Source organism: Nesoenas mayeri, assembly GCF_963082525.1.
Source record: "Nesoenas mayeri genome assembly, chromosome: 13".
Taxonomy (NCBI): Eukaryota; Metazoa; Chordata; class Aves; order Columbiformes; family Columbidae; genus Nesoenas; species Nesoenas mayeri.
The window spans coordinates 18,898,084-18,919,593 of NC_137550.1; the positions used below are offsets into that span (position 1 = coordinate 18,898,084).

A 21,510-nucleotide genomic window follows, 5' to 3' on the forward strand; every position below is an offset into this window, starting at 1 on the left:
GCACTTGTGCTTTGTCCACACTGCCATCCTTTCCCCCAAAACCTTCAACATGAGCCCTTGGCCTTTGAACTAAACCCAGGATTCTATATACAACAGGTGAAAGTATCATTTAACAGTTGCGCAGTCAGAGCGTTATTCGATTAAATGAAGTTTTTTGTGGGAACAAATGATTTCTTGTGCAAAACTCTGGGTGTTAATGATCATGCACTAAGACTACTGGGTGCAAATCTGGTGCATGATAACTGTGACTCCTTGCTAATTCCCAATCTTGGCCTCTCTCAGATACATCTCTGTTTTTTAAGTCGCATTATATTGTCACGTGAAGCTCTAAAGACGCAGCCTGCACAGATTGTTTCACACCAGCATTCCGAGCAAACAAAACGTGGAGCGGCTTTGGGAACAACCCACCATTCACAGAGCATCAAACATCACAACGTTCTAACTCATTCCAATCACGAGGGGTTGCGAGGCGATAGGGAATAGGTGTGCATGTTGAAACAAAGGCAAATAGAGCAACAAAGAAAGATTCGATTGCACAGATTTCGTTTCGGTAAAGTCCCATAGTCATCTGTTTCATCGCAAGCTTATTCCATGAGAGAGGGAGGCAATGCCAGCCGGCCTGTGACAAAGCTTCGGCGCAGTAAAAACCACCAGCCCTGCGTGAATGGATGAACTCTGCATTCCGTAGGAGTCGTTACTGATTCACAAAAGCAAAAGGTTTTTCTAAATACATTAAGTTTGTTTTTGTCAGAAAGAAGAGTTTCTTAAAAGATGGGTTTTTGAACACCACAAAATTCCATTTGTTAGCTAAGTAGAGAATCTGGCCATAGTTAGGAATATGGAAGTGTAAAAAACCAAATATGTAGTCTTAAACATTACAAAAGCTATCAAAACATTCAATATTTTGAACTGACCTTTTTTTCCCCCTACATGCATCTGTTTTGGCAGTGATAACAAGGTTTCTAAACTGAGCTATTGTTATTACTGTTCCGCAATTGTGGGTTGGTTTTTTTTTGTACATTTTTCTGCATGTGTTTTTTAAACAAAAGAAAATTACCAGCTGTTATAAAAAAGAAGGATCTGGAATCCTTGCTCCCAAAACACAGATACAACGTTTTCCTTTATAAAAAGTGTATTGATTTCTTGCTATAAAAAGTGATCTATAGGGTGTCAAACCTGAAAACAAATGTTCACAGTGTTTTCAGTGTTGGCTGTTCACAAGGCATTACTGTTACAAACAGAGATAGAGAGATACCATAGGGTAGGTATAAGAGTTTGTTCCCAGCTAGCAGAATCTTTGGATACGTGAAAGATGTTTCACTCCAGATAACTCAGCTAACTTAGATTTTTTTGCTTAATCATTAAAAAAAAAGAAATCCCAATATTTGAATCACTATTGTACTAACCTTACTCAGCATCTTATGTGACGATTCCTAATTTAATCCAAGCTTCTGCTGGCATGTTAAGTAAGTCATTGCTCTTCCTGCCCTCCAACAATAAAACCAATACTCGTTAGTATGCAGGTGCTAAAATCAGGGCTGCAAATGAGGAACAGGTGAGCTGGCAAACCTTGGCAATTTGGACAGGTGGAGAATATCATTTGCTTTGCTGGAGCCTGCAAATTGGTCAGCAAGAGATCCATTGCACACTTCCAGAGGGAGCTACTTTACTATCACTAGGAAAATTACATAGTTGCAGCAGCAGAAGAAATAATAGAAGAACATGGGAAATGCACAGGATCGTTGGTATATTGGCCCCAAATTGCTCACAATGTCCACTTTGAATCTCTAGAACTTAGAAGAATGGTATCCCTCTATCTCTATAGACTGGCAGGTGTTGATTTGTGGCACAGAGGATAAATCGCAGAAACAAAAATGACATCATAACTGTGTGTCCTTTGTCTGATTTAAAAGCACCAGTCACCTATCTGCTTATTTTGGCAGAAGTACTCTACTGTATCTTAACCATAGCTTGCAATATGGACATTTAGCTTCATGTGGCTTTACATGGAATCTCCAAGGGAATCGGAGTCATCCAAAGACAGAGGCAGATACAAGTCCTGTAGGAAGAAAGAGGGAAATGTTAACTCACACGGTCACTTTCCACCTTTGGTCCTGACTAAGGAAGGAGTTGGACGGTCCCATTCTGTGCAGTTTGTAGGGAGAGCCTGGAAGACTCGGACACCAGTTACTGGACAGGCTGACCAGTTGTCCAGGTAATTTAAGCTAAAATCAAGGCAGGTTACTCACACAGAGCAGCCCGTGCACCTTGGTACCCAAAGAAAGATGGATGTTCGGTGAGAGGTTTGGGAAGAGTTTTTCAATCGCTTCTGGATCAGTGTGTCCATTATAGCTCATGTATGAAAGAGCAGGACCTTTCCTAAACAGGTCTCCTGGAACCTGAGTCCGCAGTAAAGAGTCTTACCTTGATTTGACAGTTGCCCTTAGGACAGGTCTCTAGGAAAATCACATGTTCCATGATCTATTCTTGAATTTGAGTCATTTCAGATTGATTAGAAGGGTTAAGAAAATAATCCCAAGTTTATTATTTGGATCAAATGCTGAATGTAAAGCTTTTCCAGGGTCCCTTTTGGGGTAGCCATCTTATTCCACTTCCTTAGAGTTCTGCATGCAACTAGGAACACAAACCTGCTGGAGGGCTCAAGCTCTCCTTGGACCTTTTTGAACTCAGACTCACCCACCGATAATAACTGTGAGCAAAATGAAGAAAAGGCCACATACACAGAAAAGAAACTTGCAACAATCCTGATATAAGAAGGGGTGAAATATAACTCTGTAGTGAACTCAGCCTAAGCATTTATCATTTGAGTTTTAGGGGAAAAAAAGAAAAGAGCTCATCATAAGCAGGAAATTGCTTCTGGGAGGAAGACAATGATGCATGAATATTCTGGTGACCTAAAATGTTACATCGGTGTTTGCTGATTGGCTTAAATTAGTGGAGAGGCTCATAGATGGATTGGCTTTGCCCTCAGCAGCCAGCATCTCTTACAGTGTTCTAGGGGCTTCACTGGAAAGGTCATGAATCAGCCAGCTGAAAACCTACATAAAACATGAAAGAAGGTGAGTTTTACTTGTCTTTATCTTTAGCAGGAAGCAAACACTCCTCGCCAGAGACCTGCAGGAGATGGTGCTGGAAAGTATTTTATGTCCTTGATGGCTGATGCGAAGGATGCAGATGACAGCATTACTTTTGCTGGAATACTCACAAGCAATTGTTGAATTCAGACTACAGGCCAGATCCTGTTCTCAGTTTTAAATTAATAATAAATCTGCACCCATTGTGTTAAAATTGGTGCATTTCCTCAGACTTAGACGGAGCAGCTGAGATCAGAGTGAGTTCTTAAGGAAAACACAAGATTTTATTTGGATTCAGCTTTGGCTTTGCTAATGGAAGTCAAATAAAGCTGAGTAAATGCAACCTCTCCACATGTTGGGAACATTTGAAAGATCTGATTTTTGAGAAGGCCAAAGTCCACCGCAGGCTCCCCAGAACCACTCAGCCCCACGTCCAAATGTCTGTGATCCCAAATCTTACATGTCAGAGGTGTAATCCAAAGCCCATTGGAATTTTGGGGATTCTTCCCATTGAATTCTCTGTGCTTTGCTCCACCATGGTAACAACTGTAGTCCAGCTGCTGCTACTGCTCCTTGCTTTGAGGAAGAACATCATCCTCAAACAAGATGAGTTCAACCCGTGCAGTCTGGACCTCTGTGTGGCTGCTGACTGCAAAAACCTCGCCCCATCAGAGCTTCTTAATTACTCTTAGAGAATTTAAAGTCAATGCAACTTGGGCCGAGAGGTACATTCTGATTCCTAAAGAGAAATCCCACTGACCTCCTCTCACACTTACATTTATGTCTAAATTCCAGTTGCTGTATGAAGTACAGACTGCTGGAAGCAACGCTGTGGCTATTCCAGAAATGAGGAAGCCCACGGAAGTGACAGTGTGGACTCAGAATGACACTGAATAACAGGAACATAAGAAAGCTGTGACTGCTGCTGTAGCTTTTAAATAAATCAATACATGAATTATCTATGGTCCAGCACAGGTTCACTGATCTCTACTAGGATGCCATGCTATCTTTTAGACACCCTGATTTCTACCAGGAAAACTGCCTACTGTACCAGAACACGATTACTATATTAACATTAAAAAATCACTTATTTCCTGTAAAACAGCACATGGTCTTGAATAATATTAATAAAAAAAATTCCTTGAGAAGCATCTTTAAGTGATGTGTTACAGCTTCGGTAACATTTCCATTTCTCCTGCTCTTTAATGGACCAGATGTGCCCACATTTAATGCTTTTCAAGAGAGGAGGATTTATATGAAGATCACATCCATTAATAACTTGTGAACTTTTTCAGACAGTGATGAAAGCTCAGGGTTAAGTTATCTCTACTGATCCATATGTATGATCCCCAGCATACATTAATAACTCCAGAGGAAGGAACAGGCCAGTGATTCGTTGTTCACCATCGCTAAAGACCAACCCTTTGAGTAATGGGCCAAATTCTCCATTGTTTCAACATAAGGAGTTTTGCTTCCAGAGAAGAACGCCATGGCTTGAATGATGTACACATCTTAGCAGACTATGAAGAAACAGATGTAGTAAGGTATAAGAAACGTAATACCTTGTGCTTCCGGAGGCTCCCTGGGCTGGTGGGTGTGGAGATCGGGGACTGCTTTGATTTGGGTGTCGACAGCTGGCTGCTTGAGGTCCCATTTGCTGTCAGAAAACGAGACAGAAGCTGGTGATCAGACAAGCAAGAGGAAGGTCTTTGTCCATCAGGGAGATGGAAGGTATCCAAACATTTAACACAAAACCACTATATTTTAGTCATGTTAGGCAGGAGATAAAAAATGAGCGAACAGCATGGCTGTTCACCCAACTTAAGGCTTTCAGCTGTTCAGGACAATAGACTGTAAAATAAATGAAATACAAACTATACTGAAGGAGCAATATTTTAACACTACAAATATTCACCAAATTGATCCAAGACATACATCACCAGAAAAACAAAAAGACAATTTCTATGTTCTCAAACAGTTGAACACTATTGAAACCACATGGCCCTGAAGGGCATGAGTGGAAACTGGAGGCTGCAGATATCCCGGATCCTACACAAGAAATGTTCGGTGTCAAATAGACTCATTACAAACTAGACAAAAAGCTGCCCAGAAAGCCCTGGTTGCAGTGAGCTGTGCCTGGGATTAAATGAGCAAAGAGCTCAACTTCCCTGCCACTAACAGGAAGGCTGGGAGAACAGTCGGTGTGCAGCAAAAAGGTGTAATTGCTGTAGGGAAGGACATAAATTCCCTAATACAATGAGACCTTTAAGTGCTACAGCAGGGGTGTTAATATTTTATGAGCACCAAAGAAAAAACAGACGTGACACCCAGATCAGAAATCCAAGGAGATGGATGTATATCATTACAAACACAAAGAGTTTTGCAGCAGGAGCAACAACTAAGAAGCCCAGTTTGATCTTCTTTGTGTCTAGTGATGAAGAATAGTGATCATAATCAAACTTACATGCATTTTTGAACTCAAATGCAAGAAAATAACAAGAGGCAAAGAGCAGATCCCAGGTGGTGTATAATGCTGCTGCTCCACTAAAATCTGCTGATGACTTATGGTAGTGAAGGATCTCACATAAGCTCGACTATTGGAAACCATTCTTTATAACTGGCTTTCATTTTAATTATTTTTTCCCCATCATGTTATTGTTTGTGTATTATATCTTATTTATGTCATTGTATTTGCTTTACAACCTCAATTTACCTTCAAGCCCCTTTGTGGCTATGACACATCCTTTCATTGTGTGAACATGTGCACTGCCTTTTTTCATAGGATTTTACCTCTTTCGGTGCACAATTTGTACTTGGGAGATAGATCAGGCTTGTCCAGCAAATGAGAGAGAGGATGGAGAACAGGGCATCAGATCCTGTTTACATGGCTGTGAGAGATCCAGGTAAACTGAATTGTGTGTCTGCTTCTCCCAGAGATATTTCAGCCCAACTCCTCATATGCAATGGGTCTTGAGTGCTGCTCAGGTTTGCCTGGATAACTGGGACTCGGGATCTGAATCTCCAGCAGCGAGAAGCCCCAAGACCTGTGAATGAGCTGACTGAGGTCCATCTTTTGAAACCACGTTTCCATCAATGAACAGAGGTGGAAAAAGCAGAGCCCAAGGATCACAGTCAGTGCTCAAAATGTGTGGAAGTACCTCTTTTTCTATCAAACTGTAAAACAAGGTTAATACTCCTTGCTCCATTGGGTTCCTAGGGTTCTGTGGATGAGTTTCTAGTTTGAGGAGCACACGCTGGTGCATCGCAAGAGTGAGAGAAAAAAGCTTGGAATACGTGGACAGTTTTGTCTCCGGGTCAGGGGTTGAAGAGTGGTGAGAAAATAAAGAGGCAACAACCAGAACAAAGGCAGCGTAAAGCAAATGTAGAAATAGCAGCTTCTTTAGTGAGCTCCTCCAGGACAGAGAAGCCTCTGGGAGAAATAGGGACCGGCGTAGCAGAAGTCAGGCTGCACGGGCATCCTTCGCCCAGGCTCCTCCTGGCTTCCACGCGCCCAGCTCTGCAGTGTTGGCACCTTTTCTTGTCACATTTTGCAAGGGTGATCTCTCCGCTGGACGCGCACTGTGCATTGTCAGCTAGCAGAACTTAAGTAAGCACAAGTGGGATAACAAGCTGCTCTATCTCGTGTGCAACCCAAAAGACATCTGCTGCCTTTTTAACACGTTCATATATAATGACCCTGGGGAGCCAGACCTGCCGTCAGGACAGACTGACGTTCTGTATCTGTTTTGCTAATTGCTGCTGCCTTGTGAATATGCTTTTGTCCTTCTATCCAAACCCTTCCATTAGAGGACTGAGAAGCGGCAGCTCCCTGTGCCAAATCAAGGCAACGCTGGGGAAAAGACACTTTCCAATATAAGGACTGCGGTCTGCTACCATCTGCTTATAGCCCAGGGACCTGTGGCTCCGTACTGCAAAGGACCAAGATCATGCTGGTTTTAAAAACCATCACAGCACATGTATTTATACAACTCAATCCTTGGTTGTTATGTGAGTCACTGTAAGATGTATTAATATTTTTATAACAAAGAAGTAATGGCAAATGACATCATTATTTTCTCCCCTGAGATTTATCTCTGTCTTTGGTTTGGTTTGACTTCTTGTTGGAGCTGTCTGTTAAAGAAATTATGCCAAACCTCACGCTGATCCTGCCCCATTTAAATCTCATGGACCACAGCAGCAGCACAGACTTATCTCCTTGTGCCCAGTTTTCCTCTGTCATGTTAGGAGAAGGAATTGGATGTAGTTTAGATGCAGATGTAGTTTAGTCTGGTTTTTATTGCTCTAAGCTATGTCATTTAGCAGAGCTGACGTCATATAGAGAAAAATAGAGGTTAGAAAGAACCATGGAAGCTTTGTAACTCAGATTCTGTGCTCTGAATTGAGATCGGGTATATTTGGATCGCCCCCAGTAGAGATCTTTCTAAAGTGGTTTTTAAAATCATCAAGTCTGACTGGGAACCACAAGCTCTCCAGGACACCCACTTCAGTGATTTAGAAGCTTCTAATTGAAAAGTCTTCCTAATATATGATCTGCATATCCCGTATTAAAGTTTAAACCAACGTCCTGTCCTATCCCTGATAGGCACACAGGAAAATTGATCCTTATCCTCTTTGTAACATGGCAAATGCATTTGAAGAGTGGGAAATTGTCCTTTCTTGATCTTCCTTTTTCCTAAGCCGAATCAGTCCTTCAACCTTCCCTCCCAAAGCAGTTTCTGAACCATGGGAAATTTCTTATGGATTTTCTCTAGTTGGCCTATGTCTGTTTTAGCATGTTCAGTCCATACGAAAACAGTTCAGTCCTTTTACATTCTCATTAAGCAGGACAAGCTGCCATTTTTTTCTGTATTGAAGTCACAGGGAAGTACGAAAGACTCTTGTCTAGATGGATTAAGGAAACCTGATTTGTCCTTCATTACTGGCCTTAACTCCAGGGGCTGGCTATTGTTCAGCAGTTCTGGTTATTTTAATCTCCTTCTGAAAGGCTCCACTAACTGTGTTCATTAAACCTCATCAGATGACTCATCATTTTGTTCCTTTCAGTCATTCAGTCACTTAAAATTAGGAACACAATAGTTGCCATTTCACATTAGACTATATGTTCATGCAATAAAGTCTAGTTCTGGTGGTAATTAGCACCCGATGCTTATGGAGAAGGTATGAAAGCTGTTTCAAGCCTCATGCTTGAGCTGACTCCTTGATCACTGAATGGGAGTTATTTGGATTTTTAGATCAACAACATGTTTCACATCATGCTTTCAATGTACTTACGCAACTTTACCGTGCATTTGGGATTGTAAAAGCTTTTTATAATAAAAACCCCTGAGTTTAGGAACAGCCAACACTGGAATCCTGAAGGAAAACTCTGAATGCAGAACCACCTTAGCAATAAATAACTTTTTAAAAATCACAGTCTTTGCATGTGCCAACCAATTTCCCATTGTCTCTTTAAGCAGCTGAAGAACATCAAGAGATCCTAAACAAACTAAATTAGTCCTGGGAAAAATCAGACTGAATATTGTCAGGAGAATTTCATATCCAGTAATCCAATATCTACTGACAGTTGACTGTTGTGGGGTGTCCACGTGCAATACGCAATGTGTTACTGTGAAAGTGAAAAGCAATTTCTGATTTATGTCAGCTGCATTAATGCAGTGGGTCACTTGAATTTAGCTATGAAGCTCTCCTGGAACTCTGAGGTGCTTATTGGGTGACTTGGCCATTTTAGTGAAAGGCGATGTCTGGTTCTCTTTTGGAAATAAACAGGCAGACAGATGAGACACCTGGAGATCCATCCTCTCCATCATATGATGCTAAAAACTATCAACCAGCAGCAGATATTGAGCCCAGCCATTAACCGGAAGGCTCTGCAGCTCTCCGCATGTGCTGTGCTGCTAGTCCAGACATTTCCAATGGCTCAAGCTGCTGCAGCACATCAGAACTCCCATGTTCCTTCTCTTCTGTTACTGAATGAATGTCACATCAATAAACCCATCGCTAGTTCTCCAATTGCAAGGTCACTGGTCTTCTTTAAACAATGATTAGAAGGAGACACTTCTGACTTGCACAGTAATTAACATTTGCATTGCACAAGGGGTTATTGTATATCAGTCTGTATCTATAAGGAACATATGGGAGCGTTATGGGCCTTGATTTCTGGCCTGTGTAATGGAAACTTCTATTAAAATTCTGTTAATGCAGGGAACTGTGAGGCTGTGGTGCACAGCTGCACTTAACTGACCAGAGGATCCCTTTCCAATATTTATTAGGGGCCCCTGTACACTAGCACCAGCTTGTTTCATATGCAAACAGCCAACGTCAGCGTATCCAAAGACACCCAGTATGTGTTTTCCTCTCGAGCACAGTTAATATTCAGACAGCAAAGAACAATCACTCACCGTCTTGGTGGTTACCTGAATCGGCTGGAGACTTGCTCCGGCGCATGGGCGCTGGGCTCTTGGCTGAGCTCTTCTGCGGGGTGGGAGAGGACTTGCTGCCCGTGGCGGCCGCGGGGCTCCCTTTCATCACCCGGCACTCTGCGGACACACACACAACCCCGGTTACGGCCCTACCCCTACCGCTTCTCTAGAAGAGGTGCTGAAACAAGACCACGCTGGCTCCCATCTCCATACCTGTGTCCTACCAAAGATTTCCTGTCCTTCCCCTTGCCTTGGTTCTCACCAGCTAGTGAGGACTATGGGTGACACTGACTGCATGAAGAATCAGGCCAAACAACCAGTTAATTTGCTGTAACTCCTGCAGGAAGACCTAATGGTAGGAATGATGAGTGCAACTGATGCCGCTGCAGCAAGCCAGCTACCGGCTCGTGGCGTGACATAAAGGTCTGTAAGTGGCAGACGGGACATGTGCCCCAGGAGCTTTCACCCAGCCAGCATCAACCTCCTTGGCGGTTTCAACAAGCTGCAACTTTTCAGATGCAGAAAGCAAAGAAGACAAAACGGTTTTACAAAACACGTCCTCTGTCCTGGCCACTCACCCCTCTCAGAAAGGTTTGTACAAACAAGTCGAGGAGATTTATGTACTTTAAGACATGGGCAGATGAGAACCCCAACTGTGTTTTCTTAAAAAATAAATAGGCCAGGAAAAGGATAAAATATAAACATGATCTCCAGCGTCCTGCAGAAGGGAACCGAAATGCTAACAAACCTCTGGGTGTCCCAGGATTTCAAGCATGCCAGATCTTCAAAACCAGGCTTTATTTACATTGAGAGCTAACAGAAAAAGCACTTTCCACCTCTCAAGTTATTAACTGAACCCAGTTAAGAAGAAGGCAATAAAAAGGGGATTTCCTTTTTGTCAATGGCTAACTGGTCTCACCTCGTCTCCTGCAACAGATTGTCCTCACCAAGATGTGAGAATCAGGTCTTTTTTACAGACGTGAATTATATGTTCCACGTACAGACAGTTTTTTATGGAAAAGTCCAGCTCAGCGTGCAGGGACTGAGGGCTCCCTGCACTGCTTTCCCTACTGGGAATGAACTAAGGCAGCACAGAGCAGATAAATAATTGGTCAACCGAAAAACAAGTCGTCTGACCTAAATGTATGTGTTATTTATTTATATATCAGTATATCTATGAAAATCTAATTGCCTTAAATTTTTCCCCAGGCTTTCCTCATTCTCAGACAGTCAAGAGTCAGTCTCCTCTTCTTCCAGATGGCTTGTGAGAGAGTTTGCTGTTGGGTCATGCAGTAAAAGAATATGAAGAGAGGCTGTAGCATCTCCCTGTGCTCCAGGGATGCTGCAAGGCGATAGTTAAACCTACGATGAGTTTATTCTCTCTCCTGCTAAATGGATTTTGGAAACTCTAACTCAGGGATAGAAAAAGTGTGTGGGTTTTCTTTTCAACATACTTTACTTGTCACAGATGATGGCACAGAAAGGCTTGTAGGGCTCCAGCACCAATACAGACCCAATATTTTATACATGAAGAGCAATAATGGCCGGGAGGGGGACGGATGTGGAAGGTAGACTATCCCTCCTTGATACTAAAGAATATGGTGTTTGATGAGACACTGCAATAGCCACTAGGGAGAGTGTGCAAATAACTGCTCCTGGTATTAACCAGCCAAGCCAAAACACAGGCAAAAATCATCTTCAGTCACTGCAGAACTAATATTTTTCAAGGCTCTTACATATAGTTGTTTAACAAAAACAGTGCAATGATTTGATCTTAGAGCACAATTCATTTGCCCAGCCATTGTCACCAAATGCTATGTGAGATACACGGGAGTACGGCCTCCCTGTGTGAGATCTGGCAATCATATATTTCGTGGGTATCTCAGAAAGCAAGGGGGTCTCTTTTCCTTGAAAAGAAGTTCAGCTTTGCATTTTCCAGGCCAGAAAGGCTGACTGAGGAGTACAAATGAGACAGAGCAACATGATCTGGAAGGTGCTCAGCAAGAGGAATTATTGGGCAGAAGCTGTGGTGGGCGGCCAGGAGGAAAAAGATGACATAATCCTCTTATGCTATTTCTCTTTTTGCTTCCTGATGTCCTGCCAGAGTGAACATAATAACCAGCAGTTCAAGTGCACGGCATCCAAAGAGCCAAGAGAAAGTACCCCATGACAGAGGAGATTTTAATAAGTGACATTCACCTGCAAGACCTCAGCACTCACGGTTCTCGCAGCATCTGACTCCTAACAAGGAAGGACAGTGGGTGTCTAAAGGGAAAATGCTGCTGGCTCATAGTTCCTCATCTGCTTCTGGAGAGGCGCAGGGCATCCCTACTCCCCTGAAAATACCCCTGAGAGCTGCAGTTACTGGGTGCCTTCCCAACAGCAGGCATGGCTTATTTTTGCTAGAGAAATCCAAGCTGGAAAAGTTAGTAGTAAGCAGGAATGCAGGCAGAGAGCTGGGCTTCCCATCAGGTTGTTCTGCCAGGATTGCATCCAGACTGTTGGACAGCGTGGAACTGACTCAGCTGCTGAGTGTTCAAACAATCTTAGGCTCACGTTACAGATTGCTCCCCTGGCCAATCACAGGTTTTATTCTCCGCTTGCAAAGTGTCAGCTGAACCCTGGTACCTTTCTTTGAATCACCCAAGACCATCAAATGGGTTCATCTGGAGTACACAGGTCAGAAGTACCAGCGTCAAATAAAATCAGGCTTGCAAAGGAGTCATAAAAATACAGTGTTTAGAGATTAAAGGCTGCTTGACTTCCTGTTATACAGCAAAGATCCTCTTAAATGCTGAGGCAGTTTGTAGCACACAAAACAGCATGGGGCTCCTGTTCCCTATATAGGATACTCAGAGCTTCAGGAAATGAGCCTGAATGTTTGGAGACCATATTTTGTTCTAGTTTAAATGGTCAAAGTTCCATGAATTGCCTCTTGCTGCTCTCACTGGCAGCAGCAGACAGCCCGCACTGCTGGGGTGCACAGTTGCCAGGTAGGGTGGCTGGTGACTCCTACAACAAGCTCTGTATATTCTGTGAAATCAAAGATTTCATGGCTTAATTGATCCTTGAGACTCCCATTGTTACAGATCTGTGCTTGCAGTTGTAATGGGGAGAAATAATGGTGCTGTCCCAGTCCCCTCCCCTACAAAAGGAATTATTGCCCTTTTGAATCAGCAGAAGAAAGCAGTGGAGGGTGAGATTTTCCTTTTAATTGTGTTTATTCCCATTTTTTAATATTCATATATGTAGACAAGAGTCCTGCTTAGTTCTCAGTAAAACTGTATCTGAATGCAGCTGGATAAAACTGAAAAGATTTACACTATCGGATTTTGCAGTAAATGTCAAATGGTGTAGTCGTTCATCTATTCTGACAGGCTACTGCAGTTAGCATGTGCCCAATTTTAATATCAACTGACTGTACAAGTATTGCAAAAAGATGTTAAAGTCCATGTACTAAGTCTTAAGCAACAGAACAAAAGCATGCAGCATTATTATCTGATACAAGCAAGTGAATGGAAATCAAATAAACACACAGACTGGAAAGCAGTGTGTTTGATTTTACCGCTTTCATCCAGAGAAAAGTCATCCTGTGCATAGCGGAATTTTTCTGGACCACAGGCAATGAACACATCATCATCCCCAAAGAAATCGTGGAGACAGGTCACCTACAGAGAGAGCAGAGTAATTCATTTTATTCTTAATTGGCAACATTCTGATGTGGCTTAGTTTTAATTTAAACAGGAGGGAGCTGCTGTTCCCCCATCCCATGCTGATTCGGTCCTGATTCGGTAAGCTTGGTGCACAACACACAACTTCACTGGGCAAGTCAAGCCTAAAAGTGTAATTAAAAAAAGAGGGAAAAAAATCCCAACTACCTTGCAAATTATCTGAGGTTACGGCATTTGCAATCCTTGCAGGATGACCACAAGGTTCATCTGCACCGGTGAGGGAGAGGCCCAAAGCATCACTGGACACTCTTCCCATCATATGAATCCACACAGTTACAGTCACGGTAACTTACACAGTTACCAGGGAAACAATCGAAGTGATTACGCAGCAACGACAAGACAACTGTGCTAATGGTAACTACACTGGACCAGTGGTAATAACACAGTAACTCATGTCAACGCTCTTGTGTTATCTCCACATACCTAAAGTTAATCCAAACCATCGCAGTACAACTAGTGGAAAATGTGCACATCATTGCTCTTTGGAGAGGTCCATAAACACCCAGACTTGTCATCAGTATCTTGTAGAAGATTCCCTTTTATTCAGATTCCTGGCAGGCTGGCAGGGGCTCTTCTGAGGCAAAGAAAGTGCTGCTCTTCCATCCTCAGAAAATGGTTTGAAAACTCATGTGAAGTGGAAAGTAACACTCCTGCTTTGAAGAGGAGGAAAATGTCAGAAGGCCCAACTTCAAAGCCTTCGTGCAGCTATTCTAGAGACAAATGTTCAGCACAGCACCTGCCTCCAAGGGCTGGAGGGACAACAAAGTGCCTTTATCCCACTGACTTTGCCTAGAACTTCAGCCTGAGCTCCTGACTTCCCAGACACAGAGTGAGTACTGGGTCAGGAGGAGAAAGAACGCTGATGTGCAAACACAGCGGAGCAGAACCTCTCCAGCACCAGCCAGCCGGTGCAGCCCAGCAGGCACACCGAGCACCCACCTGAGCACAGGCCAGACGTGGGCGTTTGAAACTCCATTTGTTCAGGACACCATTCCAAGAGACTGCAAGATTGGCACTGATGCTGATAACAGAGGTACCGGCCTGACGGCTGATGTTGGCATGTTTGGGCATTAGGACTTTACAGCTGCATCACAAGGGAAGGGAGCAAGCGCTGGAGATAACCGCAGGGAAACTTGCTGTAGACACAGCTGAATTTCCATATCTACTGATCTTGTTGAGCTGGACTGTGAAAAGTTAATTTCAAGCTCTAATAAATCAACTATAAAGAAGGCTTTTGGCTATCTTAATAAGGCTCAGTATTTCACACTGGTTAATATAATGTATAATTAAAGCACTGCCTAAGAGTGCCAGCTCTGGTTACGATGCCAAACATTAGTGAAAAGCTTGCTTTTCACATCGGCTTGACTTTCATAATGGAGCAAACTGAAATCCACGGAAGCTATGGCTTCGAACAAAGGTAGAATTTTCTTCGCAAACCTCAGTGAATTCCAATTTCATTTTGCCTAAAATTAGTTGGAAAATAGTTAACATGTTATCCGTAGAGAATTCTCCCACAGAAAAGATGACATTTCAAACCAGCACTTGGTATTACAGTCCTCCCTCTGCGGATGTGTGGCACTGATTCATTTGCAAATAATTGGGTTTGGCTCAAGACACAAGTTCCCATTTGAATGCTAAGTACTATACTTATGCCATGGAAAAATTCCATGGGCTGCTTAGCTCACCCTTCAGTACCGAAACCACTGTTAAACACAGTGCAAAGCTAGATCATAACGGAAGGGTTCCGAAATTTTGCAGGCTTTTAGATGAAGTCAAAGAGAACCCACAGGTGCTTTTATTGGCTCCAGGTTGTAAGTTAAAGTGTATATTTTGCCCTCGAACTCCCCACAACCACCACATGCAAAAAGAAGAGTCTGGGCAATCAAGAAAGCCTTCAGATCGAGGGTCCAAATGTGATGGAAAACTATCAGCACGCACGTGGATAGGAACCTGATTACATGGCAAGCAGAGGTGCTTGACATTTGCTTTGCTGCTTTCTTGTCCCTTCAGATACTAGGTTATTATGTGTATTATATAGTTAGGAACAGCTGGCTGGAGGAGCACTGGAGGTTGGTAAAGACATTAGTTAATCGTCATATTCATGAAACAGTAACTTCTGTACTTGCTTTATCTGTTCCCTTTTGTTTCCTGCTGTAACTTCTACTGTTAAGAACTCACCACAACCTGGTAGAAAAGACAGCCAAAACACAGCCCCGCTGCCACTAAACAGTGCAAAACATTGCAAAATTCAGAAACTAAAAGGTGTTGCGTATTATGCAGTTGTAGCTATGTTGCTTATGTTCACCACGTGTGTGGTATTTCCTTTTTTAACTTCTGTTTATTCAAAGTAAATCCACGACCATGACTGCGTGTCCCTGAAACATGCCCCAGATGTGTTGCTGTCTCCATACAGGCACTGGAGGAAGCTTTCCTGGTGAAAACATGTGGCTGAAGTGATGGATCGCACAGCACCAGAGCCACGTTGCCTAAGTGATGCACAGAGAAAGAACAACACCAGGAGAAAGGCCTGGATATGCTCATCCCTGAAGGACGTGAAGCTGAGGAGGACACACGTGGGCCCATGGGCTGGGAAAGCTGCTGCGAGACCTTATTACCCAGTATGGAACATTTCAGGTTGTTCTGGACAAGCAAAGCCAAACCTCTACCCTGCATTAATTGTTTTAAGGGTTTTCAGTGAACCCAGAATAACCTTGTAAGTCGTCTTCTCTCCATTCTTCAAAAGTCTTTTAAATAATTTTTCCTCAGTAAAATTAAATAATAATAATAGTACAAGTCTCCCCCCAGGCAGTCTGGGCTGTTTGGAAATTATAGGTTCTGCTTGAGCTTACTCTAATCTACTATTCTAATTATATCCAATAATTAGTCTGGAATACCATGAAAACCCCGAAAGAAAGTTCACATCGACAAAAATTCACCCCAGCTGATAACCTGGAAAATCTTTGCTTATAAATGCTGCTTTTTGCTCTTAGCTCTGAATTTATTAAAGCATGAGACCTGACGGACAGTGGCCGCTAGTGCAAGGGCCTGTGCTGCTACCTGCAGATGGTGATGTTGTTGGTGACTGTTATCCTGCACTTTAGCAACAACACTGGGAACCATCAAATTAGAAAGATTTGGTCTTTTTCCATTTTTAAGTCTAGAAACTTATGTATTTATAACAAGAATTAAACTTGAGTACATAATTACAGAAGAAAGGATGAATAGCATTGATTTCAAAGATATATGTGCAAGCCTTCGTTTAAAGGAGGATAATATTGAATTTGAAATTGAGGAGACAACGCTGAGTTAAAAGGGGTCATAGTGCGTGCAATGTTTTCTCTGCAATTCCTGTAGCTTAAGCAATTCCAATGAAGGAGGGTAAATCTTCACACTCCACTCGACGAGGCACAAATTGATTTCTTACAAAGTAATTATTTCCAATAGATTTGTCAGTAGCATTTTTCTTTGTGTCAAGGTATAATTTTTTTAAACTTTCTGATATATTATGGAAGAAACAGAAGCTGGTAGAGATTAACAGAGATTTTAGGGACTACAAAAGTGTTTGCACTTCCTTAGGTTTCCATTAAGTGTGGTTTCTTTTCTCGTTCAATGAAATTATTCTCTGCTTATGTTAGAAAAACCTTCTCTGAGAGGACAGTGTTAACTGGGGCTTCCAAGAGGGGATTTCTGCAGTGACAATCCATCAGCGGCTGCTGCAGCGGCTCCAATTGCAGAATGGAAAGATTCAGCCTTCTGAGAGATGCTGAGCCGTCCTGTTCACTTTAATATGGTAGCTGTAGAACCAAGCATTTTTCAGGATTTTGACAAAATGGGACTTGCCTCCAGCATCACTCTGGATGTGAGCTCCCAGTTTGCTGAAACACCTGGGATGCTACAGATTTTCAGAGCTCACCTGGAAAAGAAGCAGTAAATATGCAGGATATATACCTGCACAGTTGTAACTGGTTACTTCTACCATCCTCCAGGAGGCAGCAGAAGTATTTAAAAACTGTAATTCATTATTAAATACAATCATTTAAAATAACTAGAAATCAAAAGCCTGAAGACTTAAGCTTTAAATCACCTGCAGCTCCCGGGGCTGCTGCTTTAGCAGGAGTGTCCGGTAGCCGGGACTGGCCATCAGTTTGCCAAGAAGATGACGGAGCACATCTCTGGAAAGGAATATATCACCAGGAGGGTTGATGGAACTGTCTTTCTCACCTTTCTGAGACATGTCTTTAGCAGAGGTTTCTATTTTTAGCTGATGGAGCCAAATGAGGCTGAATGATAAATGATCAGACACTGTAGCTAGGGATTATTCAGAACAGTGATTTATGTACGTAGTCCTTCTCCCAGACTTTACAGCTCTTCCTTATGCCATGGAAGGAGGAAAGAGCTTTGCCTACATGGCCAGCAGAGGTCTGGCAAAGGAGATTTGGAGTAACACAACCACAGGTTCGACCTGGGGGCTGAACATCTTCCATCTTGGGGACTTTAACCAACTGCCTGACCCTGCAAGTCTCAGGATAAGTGAGGGCCAGTGCAAGGCTTTTCCTCTGCTCCTCTCTCCCTTAGTCATAATGACTTTGTTAAACGTTCTCTCTGTAAGATCCCTTCTCTTTAAGAATTTAGACAGCAGAACAAAGGTGGTACTACTGGATAGGTAGCTTGAAACTGTTCCTTCAGTTTCTGCAGAGGTAATGGTTATGCTCCAGGAGATGTCTGTTTGCTTTCTTCAAATCATCATACATGTTCAGCAGAGAGGAAAAGCTGTCTTCAGAAACAGCTTCCCTTAAGGCCGCAAAGACCATACAAGACAATTTGGATGCCATACACACATAAAGCCTACCAAGAGCAGAACTAAGACATCCTCTTATTTTCCAGGTTGCTTCGATAAATAGTATAAAATTGAGCATACCCAACCCTCCATCAGCTAAAGACAAATACCATATTTGAGATGCCTGCTCACGTCCGTTCTCTAGCAGCACCAGATGAAGCAAAGCAAGTCAGACCAGCTAGACAGGCACTGAGAATTAACTGAGCTGAGAATGGAACTACAATCTGTTTCAATTGTTTTAACTCAAACCAGAAATATGATGGAATTGTTTATACTCCAACACCTGTACCCCAAGACGAACTGGCAGTGGTGTGTTTATTTCGGGTCAGAGAAGCCAAAGTCCTAAATCACAAAGGCAAGTGTGCTTTACAATTAATGAGCTGGGTGTTTGCAATCAATAAAGCTGAGTACAGAAACCAGACACAGACACCCTTGGCCACAGGAAGAGTCAGTAAGGTCACGGACCAGAGTGAATGCTGGGAATTAATGAACATGCAGAGTAGACTTTAAATGAGCAGCTTTCTCTATTCTGACAAACTCTTTACCACATGTCCAGAAAGAAAAAGATGTCAGAAGACTTAAGGGGTTAAGAGGATATGATGGAAAATAAAGATGTTGATATTGCAATGCGCACCACTTAATAGTTCGGGGGTTTTTTTAACAGTCTGAAGGCTACAAGCCCAAAGCAGACACTGAATTGATTTACATTTTATTAGATTCTGGTTTCCTGCGTTTACAAAGAAGAGATGTTTGGACTCAATGATTTCTTTAAAGTATGCACACACCCACTCAATATATTCCACATTTGCATTCACAGAAAGAGAATTACTCATCCGCTATTATGAAAAAATACTGCTTAAAATGGATAAGCAATAGAAAGATGAGCAGAAAAAGCGTGGATGTTGTCATTCGAAAACGGCTCGGGTTCGCTTCTGTGTGCCCAGCCCATGCCATACAGTATGTGCAGTTCCACTCGGGGGGGAAAAATCACCTCTACCCTCCAGGGTTCAGGGACCATAATTTGACCTCTTGGTAGAAACAGGCAGTGAGATTGCGATTCTATAAACATTATTCAGAGATGCCACCTTTTGTGTATTCATGGAGAGCCATGGCTTACATTTAAGTCTAGAGAATTTGATTGAAGGAATCAAATTCCACTCTTCTGTAGGTATTTTTTTCTTCCTTTCTCACCTTCAAAAGAGAAAATTCTGGGCGAGTCTGCATGATGAAGTGTTTCCTTTGATGCGAGAGGGCATTTTTACACCTTTTTATTGATGCAAAATGCAGATCCTCTCAGGCTGTATAACTACAGCAGGTTGATTACGGCTGCTTTGCGTCCACTTGGAGTATTTTGTTATAATGCAACCAAACCAGAGTAGGAACACCAGCTTCTGGCCAATGTGCATTATTTCTATAATAAGCATTTGTGATGCTTATTTAAGCAGAATAAGAAATATTCATGCATGTATGTGCACAGCAGCTTCTAAGACTTCACGCATGAATAAACGCTGCTCTCCAAAGGGCTGCAGCACAAGGTGCCTGTTCGTTTAAGTATTGGAAATGGATAAGTTTGAAATAGAATAGAATAGAATAAAAAGTAAGGGGAGGGGGAGGTCAAGCTACCCAGCGGGAATGTTAAAGCTGAATTTAATATATCTGGTGAATCAGTGGTGCATCCAAACTGTGTGAAATCCAATTAGCCCCTGGAAGAAAGGTTAGTTTGTTATCCCCATTCCCCATACGGATGTAGGGGGCTATGAAACAGATATTCAGGCTGTTGATTCATTTAACCTAGAAGAAAGGCTTGTTCTTGCATTCATGAATGTATGAGGCTGGGGATAAATGTGCCGTGCAGTTGGGGGGGACAAGGAGCACAGCCATCAACACCAAGATATAAAAGATCACCCTTTCTCATGTCAGAAAACCAGAAATTCTAGGTGACAGTTTAAGACCATGAAAGAATCCCAGCACAAATTGTCCCAAAACAGATAGCACTTAAGAATTCAGAAAACTGCTAAATCATTCTTCCTAATTGTCCCTCTTGTCAGTAGTTCTGCACTTACAAAAGAGCATCAGAGACTTTGGAAGTCTATATAGCCAAGGTCAAGCAACACTACTTGAAATGAGAGCCCTGAAAGCAGGAGCACAGGAAGCCTATCAACCTGCTCAAGGTCAGGCTGAAGAACGCATGGGCTGGAATTTCCAGTTAATGGGATTTCCAGCAACAAGCTCCTAAAACCTATAGCTATTGCTGATCCTATTGTGCATATCTTCATAAAAGAGAAAGGCTCTTGTTCAGCTTTGTGCGAGTTTTTCTTCAGCTGCAACAACAGTACAGACAGTGATGGAGCGCCTTGGTAAATAAATCCTCACCCTGGTTAAAACACAAGTGAAGAAAATGCCCTGTACCAGGAGCCCTGAGCAGCCTCCTCCATCTTCAGGGAGCACATCACCATTAGCTGAGAACAGGCCCAGAGGGGTGAAAAGCTACACCAAGGATTTACTTGTAAGCAAGCTGGAAGGGCTGGAGGAGACCAATATCCACACACACCCTGGCTGTGTCTCACTGCTGGTCCCCAGCTCCCTCCAGGAGCCCTTATTTCTGAGCCCCACAGCACCCGCCTGGTGCATGAGAAGGTCAGGACTAGGGTCCCCACAGCCACCCCTCTGCCTGCTGGCTTTGGTTTGGGGGAGAGCGTGGGGAACGGAGGAAGTGAAATGGGAGCGCTGAGAACTGCTCTCATCCACACACACAGTGGGTGTTGTCTGCTTGAAAGACTGAGATGACACCTCTGCTTTCCTTTCCTGCTAGAAGGGTGCAGGCTCCTGCTCCTTCTTCTCTCTTATCAGTCAGCATTATATGTAAATCCTTCCTCCAGTTAATTATTTCATGGTCAGATGCATCAAGAACTTAATTCTCAACCTAAACATTTCAAAGGACTGTACATTGGCCAGCTACCAAATAGAGAAGCCTTTGTACTTTCACCCACATGGGTACAGCTATGGACTTCAGCCCAGTACAGCATGGCCAAAAATGAACCCTGATTTATTCATGCATTTCTGTTTTTCAGGGGTAAGTCCACCCATTCTGCCCGAGTCCTGCCCAGCAGGAGCCCTGGCCGAGGGGCAGCGCGCCCGCCCAGCGCTGCGGGGCACAAAGAAGGTTTGGCAAAATGAAGAGGATTACACAACTGTACGAAATAGCAGGATTTGTTCCTACAGCCCCTTTGTGATGTGGTGTTGGTGTAAAGAGACATAAGAGAGGAAATACTGTCTTTGACAGTCACCCAGAGAGGCAGAGGAAATGATTTTAAATATGCACAGATTTGGTTTCCATGTCATAAGCGGATGTGTCTATGCACTGAGGCAGCCTCACTTCAAGAACTGGAGTTGACATTATCATGAGT

At 42.9% G+C, this 21,510-nt stretch overlaps 1 protein-coding gene across 2 annotated transcripts in view; it reads right to left on the reverse strand.

The window, feature by feature from the left end:
- Positions 1 to 2,002: 2,002 nt before the first annotated feature.
- DCX (doublecortin) overlaps positions 2,003 to 21,510 on the reverse strand; it is a gene marked incomplete at its 3' end in the record, with an annotated part of 60,388 nt that continues 40,880 nt past the window's right edge. The window contains exons 3-6 of one of the 2 annotated variants that reach the window (XM_080352458.1): positions 13,101 to 13,203; positions 9,515 to 9,652; positions 4,658 to 4,752; positions 2,003 to 2,059 (exon numbers count right to left, since the gene is read on the reverse strand). In XM_080352458.1, the coding sequence (XP_080208584.1) occupies positions 2,003 to 2,059; positions 4,658 to 4,752; positions 9,515 to 9,652; positions 13,101 to 13,203 (393 nt within the window). The remainder of the gene's footprint in view (positions 2,060 to 4,657; positions 4,753 to 9,514; positions 9,653 to 13,100; positions 13,204 to 21,510) is intronic. The other variant, XM_080352459.1, reaches the window with a different exon arrangement.